The sequence below is a fragment of the Neoarius graeffei genome, chromosome 18 (genome assembly GCF_027579695.1).
Source record: "Neoarius graeffei isolate fNeoGra1 chromosome 18, fNeoGra1.pri, whole genome shotgun sequence".
Lineage (NCBI taxonomy): Eukaryota > Metazoa > Chordata > Actinopteri > Siluriformes > Ariidae > Neoarius > Neoarius graeffei.
In genome coordinates, this window is record NC_083586.1 from 44,710,518 (window position 1) to 44,722,750 (window position 12,233).

Consider the following 12,233-nt stretch of genomic DNA (forward strand, 5'->3'; position numbering starts at 1 on the left):
CTCCTCAAGTATTTAGATATATGCAAACCGATCCATGATCCCTGGTATGCGATAAATGGGCCCAACATCATAGTAAGAGAAACATCCCCATATCATGATGCTTGCACCACCATGCTTCACTGTCTTCAGAGTGTACTGTGGCTTGAATTCAGTGTTTGGGGGTCGTCTGAAAAACTGTCTGCGGCTCTTGGACCCAAAAAGAACAATTTTACTTTCATCAGTCCACAAAATGTTTTTCCATTTCTCTTTAGGCCAGTCGATGTGTTCTTTGGCAAATTGTATCCTCTTCAGCACGTCTTTTTTTTTTAACAGTGGAACTTTGCGGGAGCTTCTTGCCGATAGATTAGCTTCACACAGGCATCTTCTAATTATCACAGTACTCACAGGTAACTTCAGACCGTCTTTGATCACCCTGGAGCTGATCATTGGCTGAGTCTTTGCCATTCTGGCTATTCTTCGATCCATTCGAATGGTAGTCTTCTGTTTTCTTCCACGTCTCTCTGGCTTTGCTGTCCATTTTAAAGCACTGGAGATCATTTTAGCCGAGCAGCCCATCATTTTCTGCACTTCTTTACAGTATACGTTTTACCTCTCCAATCAACGTTTTAATCAAAGCACGCTGTTCTTCTGAACAATGTCTGGAACGACCCATGTTTCTCATGTTTTCAGAGAGAAATGGATGTACAACATGTGCTGGCTTCATCCTTAAATTAGGGCCACCTGACTGACATCTGTTTTTTCACAGAATGAATGATCTCACTAATTAAACTCCACACTGCTATTATTTTGAACACGTCCCTTTCACTTAATTATTCGATTACACAGACTCCGGAGCATGCATATCATGAATGTTGGGTCTGTTGGTTTTCTGTGACTCTACTACACCTACTGGTAAATTATTTGCCATGTAGTAATATAATTTCCACCAAAAACAGTGATTGATCTGGTTAGTCGTGTTGGACTGCTATTATTTTGAACACAAGTGTATGTCAATTAATCTCATTTTATTATTATCATTCTGATTTAGCTTTCTTTGTATCATTCATAATTTGATTCACTACTCTGTGATTAGTGGTTTTTTTTTTTGTTTGTTTGTTTTAAAGTAAATATTAACCCCATGCTTGTGAATTTTCTCATTGTGCATTCAGGAAGTAAGAAGTGATCTACCCAGGGTTTAAAGAAACCACTAGAACAAACACAGTGGTGAAAGAAAGGGAGATTTCATCATTTTGGTTTGAAGCAGCGTTATTAAAAACCGTGTCGAGGAAGTGCTTGGATTATTATGGTTCCTTTGATTGGTTGTTCGGATAGCCAGCTTGTATAATGGTACTTCCAATGACGAATACCAAACGCTCCAACTGTACAGGTTATGATGCCTGCTTTTCAAAATAGATTTCAACAAAAGGGCAATTCCATGTAAATGTCAACCTCACCATGCAAAAATAAAGCAACATGTAAAACATCAAAACCACTCCCAGAGATATCACCTAGGCCTGTATTTTACAGATGTGAATAAGTTGAACCAATTTGTAACCAAGCTAAAACCAACTTTGATCATGTACAATTCTATATTATTGCCACAAGCCACAGAAATGTATGCTAAAATCCACAAAACAGCAAAACAATAGCCATCCTAAATATTATTTAAGAACTTTGATAGTTTTAGCTGATATTTAGAGAGTTTTTCAAAGGGTTATGGTGGTTAAATTGCTGATTTTCTAAACATATGCCATGTCTATTTCAGACGCGTCACATCCATAACGGAATTTCGTCACATCCATAACGCTGACTTTTCCTTCCGAAACTCTGCATGAAATACAAAATATTTTAAACAAAGATTTTTTAATATTCACCTTGGACCCCTCTATCAAATGGATATCTCCATTTCGACATTAGGTTTACAATTTCACAGAGTTTGATAAAAATGTACAGTCACCCAAGAAAAGTGATACTTTTTCTGTCACGTCCATAACGCATCTTTTATTGGCATTTTCTGGCATGCCCTAGATGTACTATGGGAATTGTTCTTGTTCTATCACTTCTCCAGTATGGTACAGCCTTAAAATATGCAACACCTGTTTAAATACTGGGAGACAATAAAACATGCACTGGGTCATTTGTTGCCATTTTGAGTTCAAGTGTCACGTCCATAACGCTGGAATTGCTCAAAACAGACTTCATACTGAAGCTATTTTGAATTTCCTGGTTACGCAGTTGTACTTTGTGACTATATAGGACACAGTTATAGAAGCAAGTTACACTATATTGCCAGAATTATTTGCTCACCCATCCAAATTATCGGAATCAGGTGTTCCAATCACTTCCATGGCCACAGGTGTATAAAATCAAGCACCTAGGCATGCAGACTGTTTTTACAGTTTGGAGCTGGCCCCTTCCTCTTCCGACATGACTGTGCACCAGTGCACAAAGCAAGGTCCATAAAGACATGGATGACAGAGTCTGGTGTGGATGAACTTGACTGGCCTGCACAGAGTCCTGACCTCAACCCGATAGAACACCTTTGGGATGAATTAGAGCGGAGACTGAGAGCCAGGCCTTCTCGTCCGACATCAGTGTGTGACCTCACAAATGCGCTTCTGGAAGAATGGTCAAAAATTCCCATAAACACACTCCTAAACCTTGTGGACAGCCTTCCCAGAAGAGTTGAAGCTGTTCTAGCTGCAAAGGGTGGACCGACGTCATATTGAACCCTGTGGATTAGGAATGGGATGTCACTTACTGTAAGCTCATATGTGAGTCAAGGCAGGTGAGCAAATACTTTTGGCAATATAGTGTACGTGTATTTATAATCGTGCTAATCATGCTATCTGTTTTCACCCAGATGAGGATGGGTTCCCTTTTGAGTCTGGTTCCTCTCTAAGTTTTTTTCCTCATGTTGTCTGAGGGAGTTTTTCCTTGCCACCGTCGCCACAGGCTTGCTCATCAGGGATAAATAAATAAATGTATGAGGGATAAAATTAGCTCATATGTTTAAAGTCTTTAATTTTCTGTAAAGCTGCTTTGCGACAAACTTGACTTTTGTTGAGCAGGTATGAAAAACTATACAATTAGAACACTGGTACTTGCCAGTGGAAAAATCCCAGTTCCAGTAGACTGGGGCCAGAAACTCTGTTGCATTATGCAACACAAAGACTTTTTGTTTAAGCCTTGACTTCAGCCCTGTTTAATTCCTAAACCTATCTTGCCCTTGTTTCTGGTAAGTTGGTTAAAGCTTTTTTTCTTGCAGGGAATCTCAGCTCTTTTAAAACTTTAATGCGTGGGTTGATTTCTGCTTCATTCGCTTTGTATAAAAGCTTCTGCCATGAAGATATAATGAGTGCAGTTCTTTACTGAGGCCATTGTAATTGATTTATTGTTTAAAAAAATGGCTTATATCGTGTTAAGCTAATGTCCTCAGACACTGAATGTGGTCTACAGTTACTTGCTGTAATGCAGGCATACTGTTAATGGATTGCAATTTGAGCACCAATGCTAGTCAGCAATTCAGCTGACACAGTTTGCTTCAAAGTTCAGAAAGAAATTGTAAGGAATATCTAATAGATGGTTTAGTCTAGGTGTGGTAGATATGCCAGTGGCAATGACTGAGTGAAGATAGGTACCTATATGAAGGGTAAAGTACCAGTGTGTGGCAATACCCAGATCAAGAGAGCTAAACGCAAAACAGACTTGTCAGAACGAAGCAGCTATGCTGTACATGACTGTTTTACCATCACTCAGGTATGTGCAGCTGTCTTAAAGAGACAGATGTTCTAGAGAAGCAAACACCTGTCCACTAGTAAACCTTTTGAGTTCCACTGTAGCTGGCATCAGCCTAGATTGGGTGTCAAACTAAGGCCAAGTTTACATTAGACCGTATCTGTCTCATTTTCTTTGCGGATGCACTGTCCGTTTACATTAAAACGCCTGGAAACGGGAATCCGTCAGGGTCCACGTATTCAATCCAGATCGTGTCTGGTCCGGTGCTGTGTAAACATTGAGAATACGTGGATACGCTGTGCTGAGCTCTAGCTGGCGTCGTCATTGGACAACGTCACTGTGACATCCACCTTCCTGATTCGCTGGCGTTGGTCATGTGACGCGGCTGCTGAAAAACGGCACGGACTTCCGCCTTGTATCACCTTTCATTAAAGAGTATAAAAGTATGCAAATACTGATGCAAATACTGCCCATTGTGTAGTTATGACTGTCTTTAGGCTTGCCATCCTTCCACTTGCAAGTGGTAAGTGACGCGCATGCCCGACATGCACTGAGATCACACACACAGCGGCTCAGTCCCAAATCACTGCTCGTGCACTCCACTTGCGCGCTCTGTGAGCTGCGCAGGGCCGGAGTGCGCACCCTCCAGAGGGCACTCGCTGTTCAGGGCGGAGTGATTTGGAGCGCAGGATGCCTGCGGAGCTGAGCGTATCCGTGTATTGGCGTTGCTGTGTGCATGCTAATCGTGTATTGGCGTTGCTGTGTGCACACTAATCGTTTTAAAAACATTAATCTGATGATCCGCTGATACGGTCTAATGTAAACCCCACCTAAAATGTTGGTTGATGGGTAAATCTTTGGTTGCTTAGAATTTCTCTTGAAATTGGGCTTGCTGTACTAAAGGACTTTTTGAAAATTCAATTTTTTTAAGATTTTGTGTAAGGTTTTATTCCTTTGTAAGGATAAATAATTGTAAGTATTTATTCTTAATATTGTTCTGTTCTGTTCTATTTTACTATTTCAGCTAGAAGGCATTGAATTCTTCTGTCTCCTGTGTAACTTGACCAAATTACTGTGTGACCTTCTTCCAGTGGAGAAGACACTTTTAGATCAACATTAGGTCGTTGTTAAACTTTTCGGCATTTCCATTCACAAGTAGGGTAAATATATTTGATGCCTTTTATTTACTCAATATTTTAAAACTGATCGTGTAGTGGTGGTTTTTTTTTTTTTTTGCACTCGTCACATCAAGTTAAACAGGTGTTGCAAAATTTACAGACCCAACATATGACTGCTCTGTTCTACTAACAATCTCGAAATTCGTGTCACATCCTCTTTTGATACTGTAGGTCACGCTCTCGCACGCCTCCTTAATTCTCGGGATGACACTTGGGATGACATTGATATTGGCTGTCTAAAAATCGTACGTACTACTAGTATCAGGTCTGATCTCTCCTCCAGCCCTCTAGGGATGGGGGAAGTACTCTTTGTTGATGGTTCTTGTTCTAAATCCTCAAACGGTGTATAATTTATAATATTTATAATACCTCTGTGGTTACTCTGTGTGTTCACTGCCCGATATTGTGCATGAGGCATACGCTCTTCCTTTCTCATTTGATTTTTGTCATCTTGATTGTGGACAAATTCTCTAAGGCTACATCCACACGACAACGGCAACGAGATGTTATTTAAAAATATATCGCGTCCAAATGGGCAACGATCAGTAAAATATCAGGTCCATATGGCAACGCAACGCTTGCTGAAAACGATGCAATACACATGCCACACCTCTAGGGGCGCTGTAAGACGGTCCCTTCGGAGACACCAGAACAATAGAAGTAGTAAGGACGCATGCGCATAAACTATTATGCGCGAGACTTCATATTAGCCACAAAGTCAGGAAAATCTGTTCGTAAAATTACATTATAATGACCAAATACAATGAAGTGTTTTTCCAGTCTCACCTGTGAAAGGTAATCCCATGTGATCTCGTTTGGACAGCAAACCTGTTGGTACAGTTAAACGCAGCTAATCTTTATTCTCCGCTTTGACCTATCCAATATGGTGGTGAGGATGACGTATGATTCTATGCGGAAGGCGGCGTCTTTAATGGTCCGGAATAAATTGAATGCTACACGTTGATGGATTAATTTGTTGTTTCTCACCTGTGAAAGGTAATCCCATATGATCTCGTTTGGACGGTAAACCTGTTGGTACAGTTAAACCCAGCACATGAATCTTTATTCTCTGCTTTGACCTATCCAATATGGCGGCGAGGATGCCGTATGATTCTACGCGGAAGGCGGCGTCTTTAATGGTCCGGAATAAATTGAATGCTACACGTTGATGGATTAATTTGCTCTTCTACGCCCTTTTTGAGGAATGTATTGTAGGACTTAAACCAACATCTGAAGAGGTGAGATCGCTCCTTTTTTTCCCTATTTTTGCTGGTGGGATTGACTCTGTCCTAAGGGCAGAGTCTCTCCCTCTCTCTCTCTCTCTCTCTCTCTCTCTCTCTCTCTCTCTCTCTCTCTCTCTCACTTTGCACCATTACACAATAAATATTCACAGTGAAAATATTTTGTAAGCGCGTTTCATGAACCAAGTTATAGGATTTGTTGACAACTCGCATCGAGTTCATTACACTTCTACCCGGCGTGAAGCACTCACAGTCATGTGGTTGTGACGTCATCGTAAACAAATCCGTTCTACTCATCCAGACGACTTCACAACGGCAACGTTGCCAGATCTTTCCACTCTGGAACCCGTTCTCAAAAAGATTGCGTTTTGGGCACCCAAAACGCCGGTGCCGTGTGGACGCCAGGCCTAAACGATAAGCAATTGTATCGGAGTCACCTGAATCCGTTGCCGTGTGGACAGGGCCTAAATGGGTAGAAGCTTTTCCCTGTTCTCGAGAGAACACAAAGGTAGTTACTCGTATTCTGGCAAAAGAAATAATACCTAGTTATAATATAATAATAATAATACATTTTATTTATAAGCGCCTTTCAAGGTACCCAAGGACACTGAAATAGTAAAAGAGAACAATATTAAGAATAAATACTTACAATTATTTATCCTTACAAAGGAATAAAACCTTACAGTTTGGCTTTTTACTTTGTGTTGGGACAGACAGAAAAAAAACGGTCAAGGTAAAATACGTTCTAAAATTTTGCAGCAGGAAATTAGGTTCAGCCATTTTGATCCTGACAAGCTTTGTTGTCTGTAGTTCTGCTGGATTATCCATCAGTCCAATGACCGGGTTCAAAGGTCTTGACTCTGGAGATGGAGTAGATATAGGAATCGGAACTCATGACATCTGCATTCAAGGGCAAAACTTTGCAACCCCATAGTTTTTCAAATGGAAACTAGGTCAAGCTATTTCAGTATAATTCTAAAAATAGAAAGGGAGTTTGTTGTGCAACAAGGCAATAATCCAAAACATAAGATGAAATTAAAGACGCTTTGCTTTGACCATCACGGTGTCGGTTACATGGTAGAATTACTAACTGGACAGGAAGATGTGATATTTAAGTAGATTCAGGGCTAGATATGGAGATGGGAACATGGTCAGGAGTATATACTATTTACACAAATGTTAAGGGATGATTGACTGTCCATGTATGTGGCTGATTTGCATGTGAATGCATGTTGCATGATGCCCCGTGCCTTACCATGTATGTATCTTGCAGCGCTAGTTGTTCATGGACCAGTTGTGTGCAGTACCACTGTTAAAATGGGACAGAGTACCTTGGGACCAGAGTCCCAAGAACTACCAGAGGTGAGCACGCTGCCTCTTCTTATTTCTAACACCGACTTAAAATGCATATTCCAGTACATACATTCAGTCACAATAGTTAGAAACAGTACTAACCACAGCATGGTCTGACATCAACAAACCTCTCTAAACAGAGTACAAAAGAAAACCTTTTTATATGTTTATTAGGAGCTTTATTAAAGTATCTGCTCACCATTTAAAGGGCGAGAGAAATGTACCCCCTTCCTCCTTGGGTAATAATAGTACAAGTCCCGACATTGAAAACTTATAATAGAAACCCCACCTCGTAAATGTCAGGAACATTCAGAATTTGTCAAGTTTAAATTTCCCGTCAAGGGAATTCTGGTACCAATGTCGCCATTATTAGCTGGCTTTCGCGTGATGTCACGAGTGTGAGTGGTTTTACCGGCAGTTTTTCCACTGACGTCCACACAGTGTAGCTTCTGTCCGACTCTCTGCTAGATTACGTTAATTTTGACGGAAACGTGCGACAGAACACGACGTAGAAAGAGAGACAAATCGTTAAACTACAATTTATGACTGTTATGGAGAAGAAGGGGGAGAGAATAAAGGGAAAGCGCCCGGAAAGTGATGTATCGCTGTTGGGTGCAGCAACACAAATGCTGTGGAGGGAGTGACCCTGTTCCTTTTCCTGAAAGATAATCACTGATTAGTCAAGACTTTGCTACGATGAACTGCAAAGCCTTTTGCTTCCAACGTACTGTAAAGGCCTCTGCATGCTCTTGCGACAAGGCTTTCGCAGACAGCTTTTCGCAGACAGTTGTAATTTATTGTTGAGCGGGGAGTATAGGCGTGCGCGATGTTATTCACCGGCACAACGCAAGGGGGCGCGAAGTCGCTAGGAGTAGTTGGTGGGTGTGGTTAGTGGAGTGTTTATCCTCCGGTTACTTATAATGACTAGAACTTTTTTTTTTTTTTAATAATGACTAGAACTGGAGTCGTATAGATGTCCGTACTTCCTCAATCAACTGCTCTTCGTGCTGCTCCATCTTCGCTCGTGTTTTTAAAAATGCCGGTCGTGAAAACAAAACAAACCGGGAAAGTAGGGAAGCGGAAGTGCGTGTACAGCGGATGTAGAGTGGACCAATCAGAGCCCTCTTGTCTGCGACGCTGTCTGCGAGGCTTCTGCGGTGGTCACAATTTTTGGGAGGTGCGCGCAGAGCGTCTGCGAAGGTGGGGGGGCTACGCAGACACTGTCTGCGACGCTATCTGCGAGGACTGGGTTGTCAGCATAAATTGGCCTTAATACTACTGACCTTGAGGAATGCATCTTGAACTTCCAGTCATCCAAACCCTTTAAGGTGTGAAGGTGAGCTTGCGCTGGGGCGAATAATGTCCTGAGGCGCGGTCCTACCGGGCCATGCCCATGCTGGTTCGCGAGGGCTAGGGGACAGGGAGGTGCATGTGAAATCTCGCCTTGCTGAGAGCTTCCCTGGCTGAGTTATGAATTTTTAAAGTCCGCCTGGATCAGTGAATCATATGGAAACTTAAGGCACGGAGTAGAGCTCGCACTGGGGCAAATAACGTCCCGAGGCGTGGGCCTACCGGGCTGTGCCTGTGCTGGTTCGTAGGGGATCGTGTAGAGGGAGGTGCCTGCAAAATTTGGCTTCGCTGGGACTTCCGGTGGCCGAGTTATGAGTGTTTAAAGGCCGACTGAAGCTGTGGATCAAATCGAAACTTAAGGTTCATCATTGTCACTGTCACTATCCCTGCTCTCATCAGACAATTCTAGCTCGAGTCAGTATGGTTCAATACCTCTTACTTCTTCCCCATCACTGGCCACTTCTTCTTCCTGTCAGTACATCGTCATCAACTTGAACTGACAAAACTACTAAAACGTAAAGTTTCTCCCTCACCAATTTCCTGCTTGCTTTGGTCGCTCATGTTGTTGTTCGTGGCCAACACACCCGTGACCTCACACGGCTCTCGTCTGCTATTTCCGGGCGGTTCTAAAAGGGCTAAATTTACTCGGCTTTTGTCTGCGAATATATCCGCTACTGTGTGGTTTGGAGAATAGTCACTTCTGTCCAGGGACTCAATAAACCTCACCGAATTTAACTGCTATTCTGTTTTGTCACAAAAACAAAGTGTTTCTCTAGGTCTTTAAATTAGGAGTAGAAAGCTGCGCATCAAATCCATTTTCATTCAGGAAGACATTATGTTGTTATTTCGACTTGATATCACATTATTTTAAGATATTTTATCTTTAGTTTCATGTAAAATCTTGCTATTCTGACATCATAACTTGTTAGTTATTAACACGATATCTCAATAGGTTTTTTTTATTGCTGTTCTGACATGATATTGGACACCCAACAATCTGTCAGTAAGACGAATTTATTGAATATTAGTTCAGAATTGTTATTCCATATACTGTTTCATGGACCGTCAGTAAACAATAGCTTAAATATGGGTTCGAGCCCCGTGGCCGGCGAGGGCCTTTCTGTGCGGAGTTTGCATGTTCTCCCCGTGTCCGCATGGGTTTCCTCCGGGTGCTCCGGTTTCCTCCACAGTCCAAAGACATCCAGGTTAGGTTAACTGGTGACTCTAAATTGACCGTAGGTGTGAATGTGAGTGTGAATGGTTGTCTGTGTCTATGTGTCGGCCCTGTGATGACCTGGCGACTTGTCCAGGGTGTACCCCGCCTTTCGCCCGTAGTCAGCTGGGATAGGCTCCAGCTTGCCTGCGACCCTGTAGAACAGGATAAAGCGGCTACAGATAAAGAGATGAGACATGCAATTACCTAATCAGCCAATCTTGTGGCAGCATTAGCGCAATGCATAAAATCATGTAGACACAGGCTAGCGTCTTTGGGTAACGTTCACATCAACCATGAAAACGTGATCTCTGATTTTGAGTGATTGGGGCATTTTCACACACAACAGTCTCAAGAGTTTATTCAATGGTACAATAAAGAAAAAACATTCAGTGAGCAGCAATTCTGCTGAGGAAAAGACCTTGTTGAGGAGAAAGGTCAGTGGAGAATGGCCAGACTGGTTCGAGCTGACAGAAAGGCTACAGTAACTCAGATCACCGTTCTGTACAATTGTGGTGAGCAGAAAAGCATCTCATCGGAATGCACAACATGTTGAACCTTGAGGTGGATGGGCTACAACAGCAGAAGACCATACGTCTGGTTGTATTTCTGTTAGCCAAGAACAGGAAGCTGAAGCTGCAGTGGGCACAGGCTCACCAAAACTGGACAGTTGAACACTGGGGGGAAAAATGGTGTGATGAATCTCTGTTTCATCTGATGAAGACAGATGGTGGGGTCAGAATTTGGTGCCAACAGCATGAATCCTTGGACTCAACATGCCTTGTGTCAACAGTCCAGGCTCGCAGAGGTGGTATAATGATGTAGGGAATGTTTGATTGGCAAACTTTGGGCCCTTTAATAACAATCAGTCATCTCTTGAATGAGTATTGTTGTTGATCATGTGCATCCTTTCATGGCCACAATTTACCATCTTCTACAGTGGTGCTTGAAAGTTTGTGAACCCTTTAGAATTTTCTATATTTCTGCATAAATATGACCTAAAACAATATCAGATTTTCACACAAGTCCTAAAAGTAGATAAAGAGAACCCAGTTAAACAAATGGGACAAAATATTATACTTGGTCATTTATTTATTGAGGAAAATGATCCAATATTGCACATCTGCGAGTGGCAAAAGTATGTGAACCTCTGGAATTAGCAGTCAATTTGAAGGTGAAATTAGAGTCAGGTGTTTTCAATCAATGGGATGACAATCAGGTGTGAGTGGGCACCCTGTTTTATTTAAAGAACAGGGATCTATCAAAGTCTGATCTTCACAACACGTGTTTGTGGAAGTGCATCATGGCACGAACAAAGGAGATTTCTGAGGACCTCAGAAAAAGCGTTGTTGATGCTCATCAGGCTGGAAAAGGTTACAAAACCATCTCTAAAGAGTTTGGACTCCACCAATCCACAGTCAGACAGATTGTGTACAAATGGAGGAAATTCAAGACCATTGTTACCCTCCCCAGGAGTGGTCAACCAACAAAGATCACTCCAAGAGCAAGGCGTGGAATAGTCGGCGAGGTCACAAAGGACCCCAGGGTAACTTCTAAGCAACTGAAGGCCTCTCTCACATTGACTAATGTTCATGAATCCACCATCAGGAGAACACTGAACAACAATGGTGTGCATGGCAGGGTTGCAAGGAGAAAGCCACTGCTCTCCAAAAAGAGCATTACTACTTATCTGCAGTTTGCTAAAGATCATATGAACAAGCCAGAAGGCTATTGGAAAAATGTTTTGTTGACGGATGAGACCAAAATAGAACTTTTTGGTTTAAATGAGGAGCGTCATGTTTGGAAAAAGGCAAACACTACATTCCAGTATAAGAACTTTATCCCATCTGTGAAACATGGTGGTGGTAGTATCATGGTTTGGGCCTGTTTTGCTGCATCTGGGCCAGGACGGCTTGCCATCATTGATGGAACAATGAATTCTGAATTATACCAGCAAATTCTAAAGGAAAATGTCAGGACATCTGTCTATGAACTGAATCTCAAGAGAAGGTGGGTCATGCAGCAAGACAACGACCCTAAACACACAAGTCGTTCTACAAAAGAATGGTTAAAGAAGAATAAAGTTAATGTTTTGGAATGGCCAAGTCAAAGTCCTGACCTTAATCCAATGGAAATGTTGTGGAAGGACCTGAAGCGAGCAGTTCATGTGAGGAAACTCAC

The 12,233-nt window shown here is 42.1% G+C and overlaps 1 protein-coding gene across 4 annotated transcripts in view; it reads left to right on the forward strand.

Moving 5' to 3' along the window:
• Nucleotides 1-12,233, forward strand: part of pnpla6 (patatin-like phospholipase domain containing 6) — a 122,407-nt gene that overhangs the window by 19,725 nt on the left and 90,449 nt on the right. For 3 of the 4 annotated variants that reach the window (XM_060898878.1, XM_060898877.1, XM_060898879.1), the window contains exon 2: nucleotides 7,410-7,498. The exons of the other annotated variant lie outside the window; for it this stretch is intronic. In XM_060898878.1, the coding sequence (XP_060754861.1) occupies nucleotides 7,454-7,498 (45 nt within the window). In that variant the 5' untranslated portion in view covers nucleotides 7,410-7,453. The remainder of the gene's footprint in view (nucleotides 1-7,409; nucleotides 7,499-12,233) is intronic. 4 annotated transcript variants of the gene reach the window in all.